The sequence below is a fragment of the Marmota flaviventris genome, chromosome 13 (assembly GCF_047511675.1).
Source record: "Marmota flaviventris isolate mMarFla1 chromosome 13, mMarFla1.hap1, whole genome shotgun sequence".
NCBI classification, from domain to species: Eukaryota; Metazoa; Chordata; class Mammalia; order Rodentia; family Sciuridae; genus Marmota; species Marmota flaviventris.
The window spans coordinates 101,419,408-101,439,349 of NC_092510.1; the positions used below are offsets into that span (position 1 = coordinate 101,419,408).

The 19,942-nt window shown below is 62.0% G+C and overlaps 1 protein-coding gene across 1 annotated transcript in view; it reads left to right on the forward strand.

The window, feature by feature from the left end:
- The first annotated feature begins 1,329 nt into the window (after positions 1-1,329).
- Positions 1,330-19,942, forward strand: part of Adamtsl2 (ADAMTS like 2) — a 32,112-nt gene continuing 13,499 nt past the window's right edge. Inside the window, exons 1-11 of the mRNA XM_027942134.2 lie at positions 1,330-1,430; positions 3,054-3,144; positions 3,668-3,795; positions 4,583-4,658; positions 5,773-5,875; positions 6,543-6,688; positions 6,797-6,920; positions 9,130-9,210; positions 11,459-11,634; positions 17,666-18,011; positions 18,838-19,210. Coding sequence (XP_027797935.1) covers positions 3,055-3,144; positions 3,668-3,795; positions 4,583-4,658; positions 5,773-5,875; positions 6,543-6,688; positions 6,797-6,920; positions 9,130-9,210; positions 11,459-11,634; positions 17,666-18,011; positions 18,838-19,210 — 1,643 coding nt within the window. The 5' untranslated portion in view covers positions 1,330-1,430; position 3,054. The remainder of the gene's footprint in view (positions 1,431-3,053; positions 3,145-3,667; positions 3,796-4,582; positions 4,659-5,772; positions 5,876-6,542; positions 6,689-6,796; positions 6,921-9,129; positions 9,211-11,458; positions 11,635-17,665; positions 18,012-18,837; positions 19,211-19,942) is intronic.

Sequence of the window (19,942 nt, forward strand, 5' to 3'; positions counted from 1 at the left end):
CCCGGAGGAGGAGCCAGTGCCTAGAGAACCAACCGACAGGGGTGGGGGGGAGTCCCCGCTCTGCTACTGCTGATAAATATGGCCTCTGGCCTGTCACTCAAAGTCACCAAGCCTCAGCTTCTCATCTGCAAGATGCAGAAAACAGAGATGCCGACCTTGTAGCTCTAGGCTCTTAGAGAGGCTCAGCTCGGGGTGTGAGCCTGGTATAGCATCCTTGTTATACTGGCTGCTGTTTCCTGATCTTTCTAGCTAGTGGTCAGATATAAGGCTGAACTTGCTGAGGATGCGACTCTTAGTCAACCAAGGAAGTAGCTGAAAGAGCTCATTCTCCAGCAGAGCGGACAGAGGTTGAGAGGAGGGAGTGTCTTCCAAGCACCACCTATGTCATCTGTGGCAGAGAGACAGGGGCATGGGTGAAAGGGCTCAGAGGGCCTTCCAAGCATTGTCCTGGTTTCTGTCCCGAGGCTGGAGGTGCCTGTTCTCCAGGAGAGAGCTGGGGAGCCTGGTGTGTGAGGGCAAGTCCCTTGCCCTCAGGGTCTGCCAGGCTTCCTAGTGGGGCTGGCACAGGCTCAGCAGGAGCAGGGGCCTGGAGCCCCAGGCTGCCCTGCCAGGGGCTGCCCAGCTGGCGCTGAACATCTGCAGAGTTCCCTTCTCTGCCCGCCAACCCTGGCTATTCCAGCCGTCTGCTCTGCAGGCCGTGGGCACATCAGTCTATCTCTGGAGCCCGAGGCTGCACCCTGGCTGGGTCTCCCTCAGCCTCTCACCTGCTTAGGTCTCTGCATCTCAGGACAAACTCTCTGGGGCTGGTGGCTGGCTGGGACCTCAGTCTTTCCCTCTGTGAGAGGGGCTGCCAGCGGGGTGCCGCACGCACCCTGCCCCGTCTGCAGGAGTGGCAGGGCTGGGCCCCTGGAGCAGAAGCCAGACTCCCCAGCTTCCCCAGTGACCTCAGGGTCGGGGCAGCTCCGTCTGGACACACGACATGTGCTCCCCGCTCGGGACTGGGCAGGCGGGCCTCCCTGCTTGCTGCTCCCGAGCCGCGGCGGCAGCAGCCAGCAGGCAGCTGGGCCGGCCTGGCCGGGCTCCAGAGGCGCAGAGCGGGTTAAAGTGTGCGCCAGGCCGGCCGGCGGCGGGCGGGGGAGCGGCCTGGTGGGAAGTGTGAGTTCCTCCCCGTCTGCCTCACAGCTATAAAGGCGGCTGCGGCCTGGGAGCCGCCACTGGGCTGAGTCCCCTCCCGGGAACCCCCTCCCTTGGATGCTCTTTGAAGTGGGAGAGGGAGGCGGCCTGGAGGCGGGGCCAGAGGGAGGCCGAGCCCCCGCTCCGCGAGGCCCTCCCCGCACAGCGCACCTGGCTGCCCGGGTCCCTGTCTGCGGCGTCTGCCTGCCAGCTCTCACCCCTTTCTCTGGGAGGACAACCTGCTGACCCCAGGCCAGGTAGGCCACCTTGTCCCCATCTCCCTCATGTCTCAGCCTCCTGGAGGCATGACCTGCAGTCCTTCCAGACCAGTCAACTGCTCAGAGTGGGACTGGGAGCTGGGCGTCCTCCAGCCCCCCTGGGAGCCCCCCTGGGTGGGGGGCAGCCCTGCCCAGCACAACGCAGGTGGTGCCTCAGCCCCAGCTGCAGCCCACGCTGCGGACCCTTTTGCTCTCTGGTTGCTCTTTTGGGACCCCTGGGAGAGACGGATCCCGGGTGAGCTGGGCCTGACCAGAGCCAGCGGCGTCTGGGAGCCTTAATGAAAACCAAGCGTGAGGCCTGCTCGGCACCTGTCTTTAGCGGCTGGCAGGGCTGGGGCACCAGTGAGCCACCAGGACAGCTCTGGGCACCGAGCTGGTGCAGGGCTGGGGCACAGCTGGAGACCGCGGGGAGGGGAGGTCAGTGGGGCTGGGTTGGTGGCTGCGCTGGTAGCATGGGGCCTTGGGGCTCTGGGTCCTGACTCCAGGGTGCATGCCGCAGGCTTCGGGTGGAGGGTGTGTCGACACCTGCAGGTGCTGGACCTGCCAGGGAAGAAGAGTTGGAGCTGCGGGGGTAGGGTAAGGGGCCACTCTGGAGCTAGCTTCTGGGTGGGGGTGATTCGCATACCCTCTCCCCCTGGAATTTGCTGGACATGGGACGAGTCCTACATTTGCTCAGAGGCTGGAGCCAATCGCTTGCCTTGCTGTGTGGTTTTGGACCAGTTGGCTTCTCCCTCTGGACTCTGGGCTTAGTGGTTCCTGAGTCCCCTCCTTGGACTCACTGGCAAGAGACACTCACCTCAGACAAACCCTGGGCAGAGGCCATTAGTCCCTGCTCTTCTCTTTTAGGGCAGGGTGCCTGTTGGGGATAAGGTGGGGTGGGGATAGAGCCCAGGGGCTGGGAGCTCCCCTCGATTTGATTGGATTTGACCCCTTGCAGGTGTTCTGGGCCAGAGGTGTGACTTGTGGGGAGGGGTAGGCTGCTTGGTCCTGGCCACTGGCACAATGGCTCAATCTGCACTTCCTCCAGGCCTCTCCCTGATTCCATCTCAGGCCGGAGGGACACAGATAGCCGGGCTGTGTGCCGAGTGCCAGCTGCCGCTGGATGCCTCTTCCTGAGAATGAGCCAGGGTGGTGAGGCTGTGGCCTCCCCGAGGCCACATGGACAGGGCAAGGGGAGGCAGGGAAGAAAGGGCTGGGCAAAGCCCCCGGCCACCTCCTTGCCCTCTGCAACCCCCTCTGGCCAAGGCGGAGCCCGGGGCCCCTCCCCCTGCCCTGGCCTCCAGCTGCCTGCACCATCCCTGGTTTCCTGACAGCCATTCTCCAGGGAGCACCAGTGTTCAGAGCCCAGCACGGCCGCTTCCTGGGTGCCCTCAGCTCACAGGTGGCCTGGGCCCGGCATGCACACCACCCCTCTGTCCCCAAGCCCGGGCAGGCCTCTAATGGCTCACAGAGTTCCTTCTTGCTGAGTCCAGATGGATGGCTCGGCCTCTCGCTGTGTGGCCTGCCAGGCGGCCACTGCCACCCAATCCCAGGCAGGCTGGCAGCTTGGGGCACTGGGCAACCCTGAAGGGCTTTTCTCCAAAGCAGTGCCTTGCTTCCTAGGATGGACGGTGGACAGTGGCATTCGTACTGGGCCTGGTGCCTGCTGGCCCTGGCAGTTGTGGCTGGGGGTGCAGCGTCCACTGAAGCCTCGGTGAGTAGGCTGTCATTATCAGGCCCCACCCCGAACCTCAGGTGCCGTGGTCACTTCCAAACGGATGGCTTTGGAGGGGCTCTGTGACAGGCGTGGGGTATCTGCCTGGGTCCCAGAGCCCCTGGGGCCTCAGAAACCCATCCGCAGAGCCAGTCAGATCAGCCCCTCAGCTGAGGCTCTGGCCACCGTGTGTCAGGGTGCAGCCAAGGGTGGCCGGGTGCCTCCCCTCCAGCAATGCCCTGGACCGAGGCGTGTACTGGGGGGCTCGTGTCCTGCAGATGCATGGGCAGGCTGTGCAGAAGCAAGTGCAGCTGGTGGGGTGAGGCCCCTGGAGCCCTCCAAGCCCCCAGATGTTCAGATCTTAAGACAGGACATGGCCTGGCACTCAGGGAGTCACTCCAGAACACCTTGCAGACCCGAGCCTGGCACTGTGTGGCCAGCAGGATCCCTCAGGCCCAGGGTCAGGCCTGTCCTGCTGGGCACTTGAGCCCCTCGCTGACCGTCTGTGGGGCCTCTCACCCAGGACAACAGCCTGGAGGGGGGTGCCGATGCCACCACTTACTGGTGGGGGGAGTGGACCAAGTGGACGGCGTGCTCCCGCAGCTGCGGGGGTGGGGTGATGTCCCAGGAGCGGCACTGCCTGCAGCAGAGGTGTGAGCTTGGCGCGGCTGTGGAGGGGGGTGGCGCATGGGGTGGGGCAGCCGGTGGGCAAGGTACCAGGGTGGGCAGCTGGGCCTGGTGGCTCCTATACTGGGGATCTCACGTTTGAGGAAGTCAGGGTCAGTCTCCCACTGGCTGCTGCCAGGGACACAGCTTCTGCTGGGTCCTAAAGTTGTGTTAGAGCTCACCATGCTCCTTGGTCCCAGGGGTGCCTCTCACGGGAGAGGGGGAGGTTTCTAAGGCTCGCCATTGCGGGGTGAGACCCTCGTCTCTTCTGAAGGTCCCAGCTGAGTGGAACAGGCAGGAGCACAGTGCAGGACCATAAGCCCTCACCATCAGGCAGACTTGGATTTGAGTTTTTTCTCTGCTACTTTCTTTCTGGCTGTGTGACCTTGGGCAAGTCACGTCACTTTCTCTTGCACGTTTTCTCGTCTGTAGCATGGGGAACTTGCTGGAGCTCCCTCATGCTTCTGAGTACATACGAGGAGACCCTGTGTTTTCTGCATCAGCACAGCACCAAGTGCGTGGCGAATGCGGTGCCCTTATAGATTCTGTGTAGTATGACCCTGTGCTGTGCTGGGGCTCTAGGAACCAATCGATCATTGTCCTTGCCAGGCCTGGGGTGGGGCAGGAGTCAAGTGGGAGGGAGGAGCCCGACCCCAGCAGGGAGAGCTGGGCGCGGGGCTCTGGAGGGCGGTGGCCCTCCCTGAAGGGGTGTTGGGCCTGCAGCTCCTGTTCCGGCTCTGGCTCAACACCCCGCACCCCGCCTTCCTGCCAGGAGGAAGTCTGTCCCAGGTGCTGGCAACAGGACCTGCACGGGCACATCCAGGCGACACCAGCTCTGCAGAGTGCAGGTGAGGCCGCCCGCCTTCCCCTGCTTTCAGGCAGGTCCCACTTGGCACCCTATGTCTTGTCGCCCTGGCCCCCTGGCGTGCCTCCTGGGCCTGCCCTCCAGGAAGAACCAGGGTGGGGTTGGTGTCCAGGCTCGGACTGAGCTCCCTTGGGGGTCAGACTACTGTGTCATGCCCACTGTCCTCTGGGCATGTGTGGGACGGCTGGACTTGCTGAGGCTCCCGTGACTTCCAGTGGGGCCCGAGGGCTGGGGGCGCTGCCTGCAATCGTGGGCCAGGTGCTCCTGGGCAGACCGCACATGGCTTCCTCGTCCCCGCCTGTAAGGCAGTCCTACTGGGCTGCTCTTTGGGGCTCGTCCAGCTCCTGTGCCCCTGGAGCTCTCTTCTGCTCCCAGGTGCCCCCAGCCTCTGCCTCTTCCTGAGCCTTGTGCCGGGAACCAGGGTGGTGGAGCAGGAGCGCTGCCTCTGGGCGGCCAGTCTTCTCTCAGTGGGGCCAAAGTCAGTCTGAACACGAATGCCTGCAGACCCAAGGGCAGCTGGGACATGGGGTCCTGGAGCTGGCTCCTTCGGGCTGCTGGGCAGGCCTGGGCCAGGCAGGCAGAGTGGCTGGGGTTCCCATGTGTGCACCAGCACCTCTGGGATGGCCTTCTCCGGGTCCACATTCCTCCTGGGACGGTGCTGCCATTTGCGAGCTCCTGATGGAGACACCTCAGCACAGTCCAGACCCAGCATGACTAAGCCGGCCCCTTGGACAGGGTCTCCCTCTGCCTTGGGTCCTCCTCTGTGGAGTCAGGTCCCCCCTCCTGATCTGGTTCCCATGCATGGCCAGCAATGGTGCTAGGATGTTGTAGGTGCCTTGGGGACACCTGCACCCGTGTCTGCCTGAGGAAGGAGAGCAGGGGAGGGCAGTGTGGTCAGGGCCATGGCGCCCATCCCCTCCACTGTGGCTAGGTGGAGGCCAGGTGAGGAGGACCACCTCCCTGTGGTGGTGGGAGAGAGGGAGCCCCAGCGAGGGCATGAGAGGTCGCCATGGGCTGTGGCCCTTAGGGGCTCAGACTGGACAAAGGTGCCCTCTGGGGCCAAGTCCCTCCTGGAGCCCCCACCTCTCCCTTCCCAGGAGTGTCCACCAGACGGGAGGAGCTTCCGAGAGGAGCAGTGCGTCTCCTTCAACTCCCGAGTGTTCGACGGGCGGGCATACCAGTGGAAGCCCCTGTACCCCGGTACTTACAGCCCTGCGGACCTGCCGGGGGGGGTGGCCTTTGTAGTCCCAGGACTATCTGATGGTGGGGGTGAGGCCTGGAACAGGGGTCCGGAGGTTGTGGTGGCAGCTGTGGAGCCTGAGCACAGCCCACGTCTCCTGCTCCAAGGCCTGGAGGTCTCCTGTCCCGACCCGAGGCCTTACCCGGGACAGTTCCTGGGGCTGAGTTTCCTGCAGCCTGGCTTCAGGGTCAGCACACTTCCCGCTCACTGGCTCCTGGCTTGGACAGGAACCAGCCCAGACAATCCCAAGCAGGGACTGGCTACAGGCCCAGGTCCCACAGGGCCTGTGGGTGTAGTGGCCATCTCCCCCTCTTTCTCTCTCTGGGGCTGGGGGCAGGTTGTCCAGGCAACAATGCGAATGAGTTAGCCTGTCCTGCTCCTGGGGAAAGCGCTGGGCCGGGGTCTCAGGCGTGGCCCCCACTAACAGGAGGCAGAAGCCAGAACCAGGAAGCCTGGATTGGGCTGGATAATCTGCATCGTGGTCCATTTCTGCCACTGAGACCCTGGGCAGACCCGTTCTGCCCTCCAGACCTTGGCGGGGAGGGTGCTGTCTCAGCAGGAGGAAGTGGGGAAGACCCTGGAGTCCAGCACCCCCTCCCCACCGAGACCCCCTCCCTCGTCCCCCAGATGACTACGTCCACATCTCCAGCAAGCCGTGCGACCTGCACTGCACCACTGTGGACGGCCAGCGGCAGCTCATGGTCCCCGCCCGGGATGGCACGTCCTGCAAGCTCACCGACCTGCGAGGGGTTTGCGTGTCTGGAAAATGTGAGGTTGTTAAACATTGTAGCAAAGTACGCTGCTCTCACGCGGTCCAGGGCAGCGGCAGCCCCGGCCCCGCCACGGCGCCCTCCCATGGCCATCTCCCTTGCTTCTTGCAGCCCATCGGCTGTGACGGGGTGCTCTTCTCCACCCACACGCTGGATAAGTGTGGCGTCTGCCAGGGTGACGGGAGCAGCTGCACTCACGTGACGGGCAACTACCGCAAGGGCAACGCCCACCTTGGTGAGTGCCAGGCTGGGATGCCGGGTGCCGGGCACAACCTCCCTGCTGGGCACCTTCAGACGAGTTCTTTTGAGTTCTTCCCTCTCGGGCCACCTGAGTGTCCACCAGGTGCCGGGGCTGGCCCCGTACTGAGACCCCTCTGACCGGCACCTGTTGTGTGCCAGAAGGCAGTTGGCATGGGGACCATATCCGAGCTACGAAGCAGCCTGCAGGGAAGTGTTGCTGCCACACGTAAAAGAGAGAAACTGAGGCAGGGCCCCAGCCCCAGAGCGCTGTGAGAGTTGACCCTGAGCATGCCAGCTCCTGGGGCCCACCTCTCAGGGGCTCCTCTCACCTGTGAGTGGACTCCAGTCCAGAGCCTCTGGCCCCTGGGAGTGCCTGAACCTCTTCAAAGGCATGTTTATATCCAGCTCTGGTCTGGCTGGGGGTCTGTGTGTGTGACAGGCCTTTCTACTCTTGGTCAGAGGTCACTTCTATCACTGTGTCAGGTGTCCACTGAAATCCATGTGCCATTGAGCTGGTTTAGCACAGCCTCCTGGTTGGGGAGCTTGAAGCCCACTAGGCAGGTGGGGAAACTGAGGCCCAGAGTGGGCATTACCTGCCCAGGGTCCTCCAGTGAGTCTGGGCTAGAACCAACCCTTTTCAGGGCCACTGAGGGGTCTAGGTGGTGGAGGATGGTTCACCCCTGCACAAGGGGTAATTATGGAGTTAGATTGGCTTCCAGAAGGTCCTGGGGGAGGGTGCTGGAGAGGGTGGGACTTGGACACGCAGCTAGGGCAGGGCATGCTGGACAGGGCTGGGGAAAGGAGGGGTGGTTGGGCAGCGCAGCCAGACCGGGGTGTGAATTATGCATGTTGAGCGCTTGCCAGGCGCGATGGGCAGAGGCCCTTGCCTTGGCGGCCTTGCTGTGGGAGGGGCCGTGTATAGCCGTTGGAGGGTGCCTGTCCCTCTCCTCCTCTCACCAACCTGCTTGCATGGCCTTGGGCTGGACCTGGGGCATAGAGGCGGGGCCTGCGGTCACACAGTGCATCTGCTTCAGGGCACCCGGGACGTGCTGGGGTCATGGGGCTGCAGCCACAGACAGGAGGCATGCCCACGGGAGTCCCCCCCCAGGAAGGAGCAGGAACAGTCCCAGCTAATTCTGGGGGTGCCCCAGGCTGGCAGGGCACTGAATCAGGTCTGGCCCGCGTTAACTCTTCCACGCCTGCTGACGTCGCTCCACGGCAGGCAGAATTGCTGCTCGAAGCTGCCAAGACGGGCAAAGGGGGCGGCATGACCTGGCTGTAGTCCCTTAGTTACAGAGCTGGGCTGGCTCTGACTGAGCCCTCACTCCCTGGACCCCAAAGTGCTCACTGTGAAACATGGGCCAGGCCAGAGCCTTCAGGGACCTGTAGGGTGGGGTGGGGTCTGGGAGGGTAGGCAAGCCCAGCCTGGCCTGCAGGAGCAGCTCGTCTGGGTGACAGAGACTCTGGGTGAGAGAGGCACGTGGACTCTACTGCTGCCCACAGGGAACCCAGGACCGGAGTGCCAACCCCAGCAGGCCCTGCATTCCTGGGCCCCTGGCCCCTGTGGCAGACTTCCCTGTTCAAGGGTTGTTCAATCCCCTGTCCTCACAGGGTGTGCCCCCAGCCCCCAGCCCCTCAAGCCCTGGGTGGTTTGCAGGACTCTATGGCTTCCCTAGGTGGGTAAGAGACTGAGCTGGCTGAGGTGCCCTCAGATGGACTGAGAGGCCTGGTGCTGGGAAGGCTGGGCCCTCAGGGTCCTCGTGGCTTGCCATCAGGGTGACGCTCTAATGAGATGGGATTAACAGTGATGATGTGCCATCCTGGAGAGGATGGTGCTGAGCCTGTGTGCAGACGAGGGGACCGAGGCCTGAGGGCCCAGTGATCATCCCGGCCCCTTGGGTGATGCGTGGCCATGAGACCGAAGCCCACGGGCTCCAGTGTGTTAAGGTCCCTGAGGTACACAGAGTCCCTTCCCAAGGCGGGGCTGGAGCTGGCACCAGTGAGGAAGGGGCTGGCCTGTGGCCTCGGTGGGAACAGGCTGGCCAGGTCAGGGGCTGACAGGAGGCTGAGCCTCGGGGACAGCACAGGGCATTTCAGGGGACCAGGGGAGTGGACCAGCCCCTAGACTGCTCCCCTCACCTGCCGGCAAGGTAGCATTCCTCAGGAGAGGTGACGGCGGCTTACTGACTTCCATCTGCCTCCAGGTTACTCTCTGGTGACGCACATCCCTGCTGGCGCCCGGGATATCCAGATTGTGGAGAGGAAGAAGTCGGCCGACGTGCTGGGTGAGCTGCAGGGTGGTGGGCAGTGTCTAGGGGTGAGGAACCTTCCTTTGGGAGGGGGATGGACAGCAGTGTGGCCCCAGAGCCAGGGTGGCAGTGGCCGTGGGGGATCCTGGGGAAGCCAGCCTCTCCCTCCTGCGCAGAAGGTCTTTGTACTCAGAGCTGCTGGACAGGGACAGGGTTGTGGCCTTGGGTGGTGGATTCCCTGTCACTAGAGAGGCTGACTCAGCCAAAACTGGGGGTGCTGGAGGTGGGGTCCCTGTAGGGTGCAAGGAGTGAGTCTCAGGAGGTGACAGGTCAGGTAAGGCCGAGAGGAGGAAGGTAGCCCGTCCAGGGTCCTGAGTGACAGAGAATCAGAGGTGGGATTGAGCCAGGCTGGGGCCTCGTGTCCCTCTGCCCCACTGTCCCCAGTGGGAAGCAGGGTCTTGGAGGGGAGGCTGCTACCTTGAGGTGTGTTGGAGCTGTTTGCAGAGTGGCCCAGGTGGTGAGGCCCTATCTTGGTGACACATTTTGGATGGGCTCTCTGTGTGGCCAGAAGCTCCACCTGGCAATGTGTCATGTCCACACCCCCAGGCAGTAGGCTGAGTGAATTCCCTGTCACTGCCAAGGCAGGCAGGTGCTGATACCTGTGAGCTGCCCTGCCCTGGGCCCAGGCTGTGTTGGGGGCTGCTCCCCAGCACAGGCCCAGCCTGCTCCTGACCCGTGCTCCCTCCCGCTGCCCCCCTCCCCATGCCTCACAGTGAGAGCCAGGACTCTGGGGATGCTGGAAAGGGGAGGGGCTTCGCTGAAAATCCTCAGCTTGGGACCCAGCCTTGTCCCTGCTGCCCCTGCCCAGATGCCCTGGGTTGGCGCTCTGTGCACCCCCTGGAAGGAGCATCCAGTCACTGCAGGTCTGCAGCTGCTGGCCCCAGGTGTCACCACCCTGGGGGCTGCTCTGGACAGAGCCTAGGAGCTGGGCCCCTTGCCAGGCCAGTTGCTCTGTCGCTTGCTGGATGGGGAGCGGCGAGGCCAGGACAGGCCGTGTTCTCTGGGCTGGCTGCAAAGTCTCATTCTTGAAACAGAATCGTGGAGACGCCAAGGGCAGCCTTGGAGAGCTGGGGAGCCGCAGGAAGGAAGGTCCTCACTGTCAGGAAATAGGCTTTGGACGCGAGCCCCAGCTGAACCCTGGGCGCGTACCTGGAAGCTGAGCCTCGGAGCTGAGCCGAGACAACCAGGCCTTGGCAGAACTTGGACTTTGCGTTATTTTCTGACATTGTTACGTTAAGGGTGCTTTTCATGCAGACACGTCCTGCTTGTTGCGTCTGTCTGATAATAAATTAATTGCCCCGGCTCCTCTGTTCAGATTGCATCAGCGACTTTGGAAGCTGTTCTCCTCTGGCAGGCCGGTTCCTGGAACTGGCTTTAAGGACACCCTTTGGAAGACAGAGTGTCCCTGAGTGCTGAGTCTGCCTCCTCCCTCCTGTCCCTGTTCCTGGAGGATCTGAGGGCCTCAGCTCGCCCTCCAAGCCCAGAGAGGACCAGCTCCAAGCAGGCAGTCCCTTGGCCTTGGAGCACAGGGAGACAGGCTGCTGGGGGGTTCAAGCACATTCCTCTGCCCTGAGCTTCCAGCTGGCTCCAATCAGGCCCTGGGAGTGTCCACCCACACCCACCTCAGGGAGAGGGTGACAGAACGGGCCCAGGCTGCCCTCTGGCCTGGTTGGACCCCAGCAGGCCTCAGCCCAGCCTGGGTGGACAGGCTGGTTGGATGGTCAGAGGGACAGAATTGGTCCCTGGAGAGGGCACAGCTGGTCAGCCTGGTGTGGTCCCCAGGAAGGGCCTGGTAGACCGTGTCTGCACCAGCTAGGTCAGGGCTGTAGTGTCACTGCTTTGGGCACTGGATAAGGCACTGATGTCCCCTTCTTACCACCAGGATAGAAGCTGAAGCCCCTCAGCTCCTCAATGGCAGTTGGGAGAACTGGCCCAGGGTGTCCCTGGCTGGCGATTCTAGCCGTCCCGACGAGTCTGTGGTGTTTATTTAGGCTGATAGGAAAGGGTGTATGCACCTCTTCAGCACTGACTGGCCAGGGACATGTGCTGGCCACAGGTCTGTCTGATCCTCCAGGTGACATTAAGCTTCCTGTCTCTGTGGCATTTAGGGAAGGGGTGGGGGGCTGGCTGTGGCTCCCTGAGGAAGTGGTGCCAGTTCCCTGCCCCTCATTCCTCCCTCTTGCCCATCTGTTGGCCCACGTGACCCGGTGGCTTTGCCTTTCAGCTCTTGCGGATGAAGCTGGCTTCTACTTCTTTAACGGCAACTACAAGGTGGACAGCCCCAAGAACTTCAACATCGCGGGCACCGTGGTCAAGTACCGGCGGCCCATGGATGTCTATGAGACCGGCATCGAGTACATTGTGGCTCAGGGGCCCACCAACCAGGGTCTGAATGTCATGGTGCGTGTACCCCAGGAGGGGGAGACCACAGGGATTGTGGGGCTGCTCCTCAGAGTCACTGGCAAGGGCCTGTGGGCCAGTGGTCCCCATGGTCTTGCCACGTGCACACTCATGGTGCATGGCGGATGCTTGGATTGGGGCTCTTTCCTTCAATCACTGAGATCCTTGCTCACTAGCCCCCCCACCCTGTTTCCTTCCTCATTCATTCACTCAGCCTCCCATCAACTCATCAACCCATTTACCCACGCACTTGCCTCTCAATCACTTGCTCTCACTCAATCTCCTATACATCTATCCGTAACCTATCCACCCACCCATCCATCCCTCCATCCATTCATCCACCTATCCATCCATCAATCTGCCCATTCATCCTTTCACCCATCCATCCACTCATCTATTCATCTATTCACTCATCCACCTACCAACTATTCACACATCTATCCATCCACCATCTAAACAGCATCCATCCATCCCCCGTCCATTCTCCATCCATCTCTTCATCCATCCATCCATCACCCACCCACCCATCCCCCACCCATCCCCCGTCGTTCATTCAGCGCGGCTGCACCTTCCTTGCCGGCTGGCTCTATGGGCAATGCTGTGCTGATCCATTCTCTGGTCATCAGGAGCCTCCCAGGGAGCTAAGGCTTGGTCCATGCCCACTCCACAGTTGAGGGCTTTATGCCCCCATCTAGTTCCATGCTGCCCCATTGTCACTGTGGTGTTTGTGCCAGGTTCCCAAGGCTGGGGGGCCAGAGCAGTTCTTGTAGCCCCTGGCCCTCACCTGACCCTGCCTCCACTGGATGCTCAGGTCTTTGGGGGCTGGCTCAGGGTCCCAGCAGCGGGCAGGGGAGTTTGGCCTGTGCGTGCTGCTTGTCACAGTTTTCCATGGCTGGCATCTGGAGATGCCAGGGTCAGGAGGTTCTGGGGCTATTAAGGCCAGCAAGCATTTGGGAGTGCTGCAGGACTGAAAGCCACCCACCCACTGGTTCTGGCTTTTCATCCCCTGCCATGGCCAGTTCTCATGGCCTCATGTTGTAGGCACAGAAGCTGGGCACAGGGAGGCTGGCGACTTGCCCAGTGATGGACTCATAGCAGCACCCCGGGGTTCAAGCAGCCCTGCCTGGAGTCGAAGCCAGTGTCCCCTGGAGGCATCTCTAATCAGGTGCCCCCCACACTGCCCTCAGGCTGAGGAGATGCCCTACGTGGCCCAGAATCTCGCGGGCTGGTATATTTCTGTGCCTGCGCTCTCCTGGCCTTTCCTGGAGCCTTCCTGAGATAGACTGGCCCCGGCTGGAGGAACAGTGCCAGGGGCTAGGGTCCCCAGAAATAGCTCAAGGCTGGAGGTCTGATGCAGGTGGCTGGGGAGGGTCTTGGAAGCAGTGCCGGGGGAGGGCTGGCTCAGGACTGTGGAGCTGTGGGCTGTGACCCAGGCACAAGTGGCTCTCAGCCCATCCCTCCAGGTCAGCGTGAACTTGAGCGAGGCCTTTGTGTAGTTGCTGGGTGCAGTTGTCCCTAGGGAGGGGTTGGCCTTGGGGAGAGAGCTCCCTCTGGCTGAGCCTGGGGTGGGGCTCAACGTCCACAGCCCCTGCAGGTAGGCCCCTGAGGGTGAGAGCCTGGCGCACCAGGCAGCCACCGCGGCCCACGGACCCTGCTGGGCTCTCTGCTCCTGTGCTCCCTCTGCAGGGAGCTCTCCTCTCCAGCTCCAGTGGGATGAACTGTGGCTGGCCCGGGGGCCACAACCCATGCCCCTTGCTTCCCTCTTCCCTACCTGCTTCAAATCCCCCCGCACATGACTGGCACCTCTGCTAATTTTAGTGACTTTCCTGGTGAGGTGATTCTGGTCTCCATGGCGTTCTCAAATCCAAGGCCGCGGCCCTTGTCCAGACCCCATCAACACTGGGCAGCAGGCCAGGCACAGTGTGCACACTGGTAATCCCAGACACCTGGGAAGCTGAGGCAGGAGGATTGCAAGTTCATCTACCCATCTATCCATCCAGCCTCGGCAACTCAGAGAGACCCTGTTTCTAAATAAAAAAATAAAAAGGGCTGGGGATGTGGCTCAGTGGGAAAGTGTCCCTGGATCCAAAAAAAAAAAAAAAAAAAATGGGGCAACAGGATACCAGGGGAGGCCCAGGAGGATGGGTCAGCAGGCCCAGGGTCATGTGGTGTCCTTCTCTGCTCTCCACAGTTAGGGTCAGTTACCCTGCCAGGATGGCCATTTCTTTCTTTTGGAGACAAGGTGCCCACAGAGACCAGGTGGCTACCATAACTTACAGTTTAAGGAGACAGGGTGAGCGATTTGGTGGCCCCACTCCCATGAGGGTCTCGGCACCCCAGGTCCTGCAGGGCTGGGGAGTGCAAAGCCCCAGGCAGGTGGCCGCCAGGAGTGCCAGCCCTGCTGCTTCTGCCCCCGGTGTCCTCAGCCATGGAGTCCACCTACCGGGACCACGTGCCATGTCACAGATGTAGCCGTGGCAAGGGGCCTGTCACTGTGCCTCCTTTGTGGCCCTTGCTTTGCCATGGAGCAGATCCCCTGCCCATGTCAGTGTCTGCGTCAACCTATCTCGTGTCAAAACCTCTGTGAGCCCCAGGGGAGCCCTGTGAGGGCAGCCAGCTTGCCCCCCAGCAGCTGAGTGGCCAGCTCTGTGCTGGTGCCAGCAGGCCGTGCTCTGGCAGGGGAAGTGGCTGAGTACCCCTGGCCATGCACACCCTTGGCCATGCGTGATTTCCACCCTGTGTAACCAGGAAAGCCATTCTACTCGGTCCTCGCTGCTCAGCAGCTCTTACACGGCAGGGGTGTCCCCGTGTGCTAAGCACTAATGAACGGGTGAGGACCCGCACCCCAGGACAGCCGTGTCCAGGAGTGCACCAGGAAGTCCCCTGGCCTTTGTCCTCTAGGCTGCTGATCAGCCAGCCAAGCTCTCCACATGGCCCATGATGCTGGCCTTCCTGCTCACAGGCCATGCTCCTGGTCAGCCTGTGTCCCTCGGTGGCCAAGTGGTCCTGCCAGGAGGGTTTCCTACACCCCTGAGGGAGAGTTCAGTGAATCGGATCCTCACACTGCGCTGGTTTCTCCACACCAAGTTGAGGCACTTCCTGCCCCCCACTTGGCAGCCAGGGTACCTCCTGCAGCCCCCGAGAGCTCAGAGTTGTGCTGGTGCAGGAGTCTTGGGTCGTGGCTGTCTGGGACATTGGATAGTGGCTGTGGCACAGCTGTCCCATGAGGACTATGGAGTTGAGAGAGCTCACAGCCCAGCTTTGGCTGCCTGGCTGTCCCCATCCTGTGGCCGCAGGGGTCCGGCCCCAAGGCTGGCGGGTGTTTAAATGAGAAGATGGCATGTCTGGCTCCTGAACCCCAGGGTCTATGCTATGATTTTCCCCCTGGGCTTGCCAGAACCGCCACATGACATTGCTTCCCCACACACCTCTGTTCCCCTGGGGTCTGCCAGTTCCTGTGGCCCAAGTGGCCAGCTGTGTGCGTCACAGCCTGGACCTGCCTCAGAGCCCTCTGTACTCAGCACACCACTCAGTGCGCTCTCCTTCTCTCCCTCTCTTTCTCCCTCTCTCCTCTCTCTCCTCCTCTCCCTCTCCCTCTCCCTCTCCCTCTCCCTCTCCCTCTCCCTCAGTACTGGGGATTGAACCCAGGGATGCTTTACCACTGAGCCACATCCTGGGACCTTTTTCTTTTTTATTTTGAGACAGGGTCTCACTAAGTTGCTTAGGGCCTCTCTCAGTGGCTGAGGCTGGCCTGAAACCCGCAGCCTCCTAGGTGACTTGGATTACAGGCTCGTGCCACTGTGCCCGGCGAGCTGGCAGCTATGTCTCCAGTGGGAGGGCTGGACTGATGGTCCTGGATGAGGACGAGACCCTCCCCAGGATTCTTCCTGTGTTCTGGTGACAGACAGGCTGTCTCCTTCTGTAGGAGCAAACCGCAGGACTCTGCACAGGTGGACGGCTCCCAGCCCTGCACCCTTGGGTCCTGAGGCTGGCACTGCCCTGTGGCCTCCCGTAGGCCGTGGCGCTGTCTTGGACGGGGTTGGACAGAGTCTTGTGCTTACCTTCTGCACCATGGCTCTCACCCCACGAGTCAGGGACCCAGTGGGAGGTCCCACCAATGGTGACCCACTGGGGACAGGGGAGCCTGAGGCCTGAACCACACTCCAGTTGTTACCACCATGAGCTTGCACAGTCCAGGAGTGATGGTGCTCCGAGTCCCCAGTTGGTGTCCCTAGTTGGTGATGGCAACTTGGACCCTGGTTCTAGCATGTGGACCCACCTCTGCAGGGAAGTTAACCTGGTAAATGGCTTCGACCTTTGGGGAGGAAGTGGGGTCATCCCCGCACAGCCTTTGGGTTCCTCCTGGGGCCCGGCTGTGCACCCACTTGGAGATTCTGGCTGAGAACTGGCTCAGGGAGCAGGGCAGGAGCCTGGCACTCCTTGGGGCAGTGCCCCCCCCTCCACACCTGAGTTCCTTGGTGGAAAGATTGAACTGGGCCTTTTCTGTCCCCTGGTCTGTCTCTAAGGGGCCCTTTTTCCTGTTAGCCATGCACAAAGGTCTCTGTGGACCAGGCCCCCACCAACTGCCTTGACCATTTCAGGATCCGGTCACTCCATGGCTGCTGGGGATGTAAGAGCATCTCCTGCCACCAGCATCTTCCTGGCCTGGGAGACACAGGAGACACCGCACTGTCCCTCCAAGGGATGCTGGAATCATTTTCCACTGTGTTTCTTTTCACTCCTAGGAATAGAATGTCCTCAGGCCTTCTAGCAGAAGCTGGTCACCTGGTGTGTTGACCAGCCTCTGGGCCATTCTTCCCTGATCTGCCACAGCTGGGGGCACTTGCTCGTCACTGTGGGGGCCACGAGGTAGCATGTCTGCCCTTCTCCCTCATGGGTGCTAGCAGGCACCCCCTGGCTTTGAGAGTCTGTGAGTGACATCCCTTCTCCTGGACTTCCCTAGGGGAGTGGATGGCGATTGACCTCAGCTGTTGGTCTGGTGGTCAGGAGAGGGGAGGCTGGGCCAGTTCCTGGGGGCCCAAGGACGGTGTCATCACTCAGGTTTCACAGGGTGGAACGGGCCTCTCTGGGCCTGAAGATTCAAGGAAGTCCATATTTTCAGGCACTTGGGTCAGCCCCCACACCCACATCCTGCGGTCCTCTCCCGGCCTGACCCTGCCCTAGGTGTAGTGGAAGGCAGGGTGAGAAGGCAGCCTCTGGTCCTCTGGCCTCTTCCACCTTCTCTGCCCTGCAGCTGCAGGAAGTGAGGGCTCCCTCGTGGTGTCCACGCATGGCCCTAGAGGGTGGGATTCGGCTGCCCCAGCCAACTCCCAAAACTTCAAGATGTTGCCCACAGTGTGTCTTCTCCTGTGGGGGCCCTCTCACCAGATACGGCTGCCTCCGTGCCCCCCACCTCGGGCAGGCCTGTGGCCCTGGTGGCCAGATGCTGCTGCTCCTAAACCCATTTCCAAGGACCACTCCTGGGTTTCAGGGAGGAGCCTCTGGACAGAGGCTGTGGAGTCCCTCCTGGGGAGGGGCTGCAGGAGCCCCTGGTGGGGGAGGCGGAGCTGCCTCCAGTCTCCACGGAGGTCTCACCTGCCTGCAGGGAGCTCTGTGTCCTCTGGCCCCCCAAGGCTGTCCCAAATTGGGGAGAGACTGGGTCTTTGCATCCTCCATGGGCCTGCTCCGGGGTCCCGGGGAGAAGGCCCGTGGGAGTATTGCTCCGGATCTCTGTTCCATGGTGACGATAAAGTGCAGGTTGGGCTGTAGTTGGCTTCAATACCTAAAGATTCTAGACATGGACATTGCCCATCACCAAGGTGGACAGCACCCAATGCCCCTGCCTTGGTGTGCCCTGTTCATGGTCCTTGGACAGTGCTGCCCCCGGGCCTTGGGGAAGGCAGCATTCTTGGGTCAACCTCGATTCCCTGGGTGGGACTCAGCCGGGGGCCAGGGCAACTGGGTCCTGAAGGGTGTGTGGCGAAGGGCTGGGGGGGCAGAGAAGGAGCTGGGTCCGCTTCTCCTTTCCCAGGTGTGGAATCAGAACGGCAAGAGCCCCTCCATCACCTTCGAGTACACGCTGCTGCAGCCGCACGCGCACAGCCTGCAGCGGCCCCTCTACTTCACCTTCCCCGAGCCCGCCTCGGCCAGCGCGGAGAGCCAGGAGCTGGGCGCCGGGCTGCTGGGCTTCATGCGACACAACGGCTCACTCTACGGCCAGGCCTCCTCGGAGCGGCTGGGCCTGGACAACCGGCTGTTCAGTGCCACGGGCCCAGAGATGGAGCTGGGCCTGCGCCGGGGCCAGGAGACCAACGAGGTGTGCGAGCCGGCCAGCGGCGGGGCCTGCGAGGGGCCCCCGAGGGGCAAGGGCTTCCAAGGTAACAAGGGAGAATGTGGGTCGGGGTCCCTGGGGACAGTCTCTGGGTCAGGGCCCTTCACCCCTGTGAGGCCTGCTGAGGAGAGCCAGGGTGCTCACATACCCTCTCTGGGCCGGCCCAGTGCCGAAGACTCTCCCCGTCCTGCTCCCAGTCTTTCCTTGGGAGGAACGACTCGGCAGGCTCTCAGATTCCCAGATCCTTTAGTCCTTCACACAGAATCGCGTGGCCTTTGCACAGGGCCTCCGCGTGCACTGGGAGTGCTGTGGGTGCTCTGGACGAGACGGTGCAGGCACCATGTTAGCAGGGGCCACTCTGTGCCAAGAAAGCGTTCATCGTCGTCCGGCACCCACCCACCCTGCAGGAGTTGGGAGTCAGGCTCGGCCAGCCTGCCCCGCGGCTCACGAGGCGAGCTCTGGGCTCCTCTGTGCACATCCCACGGGCTGCAGCCGTGGCTGGCGGGCACTTCTCACCTGGGGCTGCAGCCTTCTCTCCCCTCTGCCTGGGTTTTTACTCGGCCATCTCCTTGGGATCTCTGTGTGGCGAGGGCCCACCCCAAATGACTTCAAAGGGAACCCTTACACCAACAAGGACACTCTTTCCAAGCCAAATCCCATGCTGAGGGTCCAGATGGGCTGGACCTTGAGAGACCCTCTCCAACCCACTGTGGAGGCCTCTCTGTAGAGATGACCTTGGCCTTCTGGGCATGTCCTAGCCCCCTTGGCCCAGGGAGGGGCTCTCTGACATAGATCATCTTATGTGTAGGATTTATAAAGATGGCCTGGCAGTCAAGATTAAAGTCATAGACCGCCTGTCTCTCTCTCTTCAGACCATAATGCCACAGGGACAGCTCTCTTGGGCGACAACGATGACCCAGAGGTGGACACCCATTTTACCCCCCGGGAGTTCCTCTCTGCCAATGCCATCTCCGACCAGCTCCTGGGCACAGGCTCTGACTCTAAGGAGTTTGCCCTCAATGAGACCATGAACAGCATCTTTGCCCAGGGCGGCCCCCGGAGCCCCGCTGCTGACAGCCTCTATGTGGACTATGAGGAGAACGAGGGGGCTGCTCCCTTCCTGGTCAATGGGTCCTACTTGGAGCTGAGCAGTGACAGGCTCTCCAACACCTCCTCGGAGGCCCCGTTCCCCAACGCCAGTGCCAGCCTCCCCGCCATGGCCGGGAACAGGACCCACAAGGCTAGGTAGGATGCATGTCCCCTGCCCTGTCCAGGGCCCTCTGGGGTGGAGTCACCACAGGGGTGCTGACCCAAGGGCTGGTGACGTGGAGGGTAAGTGGGGGAGAGCACCCCTTTCCAAGGTCCTGGAAGGCCACCCTGTGGATCTCAGCATGAGCTCAGAGGCCTGGGCTGTGTGTCCTCCCCTAAAGTTAGGGCCCTGGGTCAGGTGTCCCTGGCAATGGCTGCCCAGGTGTTCCCAGCCTTGACTCCAATCCGTGCCACTGACACTGGGGGAAGGAGGCTGGCAGTCCTGAGCCTGCCCCTGAGCCAGCAAAGGGGCCCAGTGTCCATACACAGGGGAATATGCAGTGGCCACCCCACCCTTAGCCTGAGGCTCCTGGGGCTGGGAGAGGGAAGTGACACCTTCACTCTGGGCGCCTGGGGTCTGGACAGTCACCGAACACAGGCTGTCAGACACGAGCAGGGTTCCAGGCCGCCCCGAACACGGAGCCTCCGCTCAACCTCCACCGCAGCCAGAGAGAAGGTGGGGGGCCCAGGGGCTCCTCAACCAAGGGGCAGACCTGGAATCAGGGATTAGAATGGGCTGGAGCTGCAGCTGCCATGGACCTGGCCCAGAGTCCAGCCATGGCTGGGGACACCTGGGAAGTCAGGGCTGGGGACGCCTGGGCAGCCACAGGTGGGGACAAGTGGGCAGCCATGGCTGGGGATGCTTGAGCAGTCAGGGCTGGGGACTCC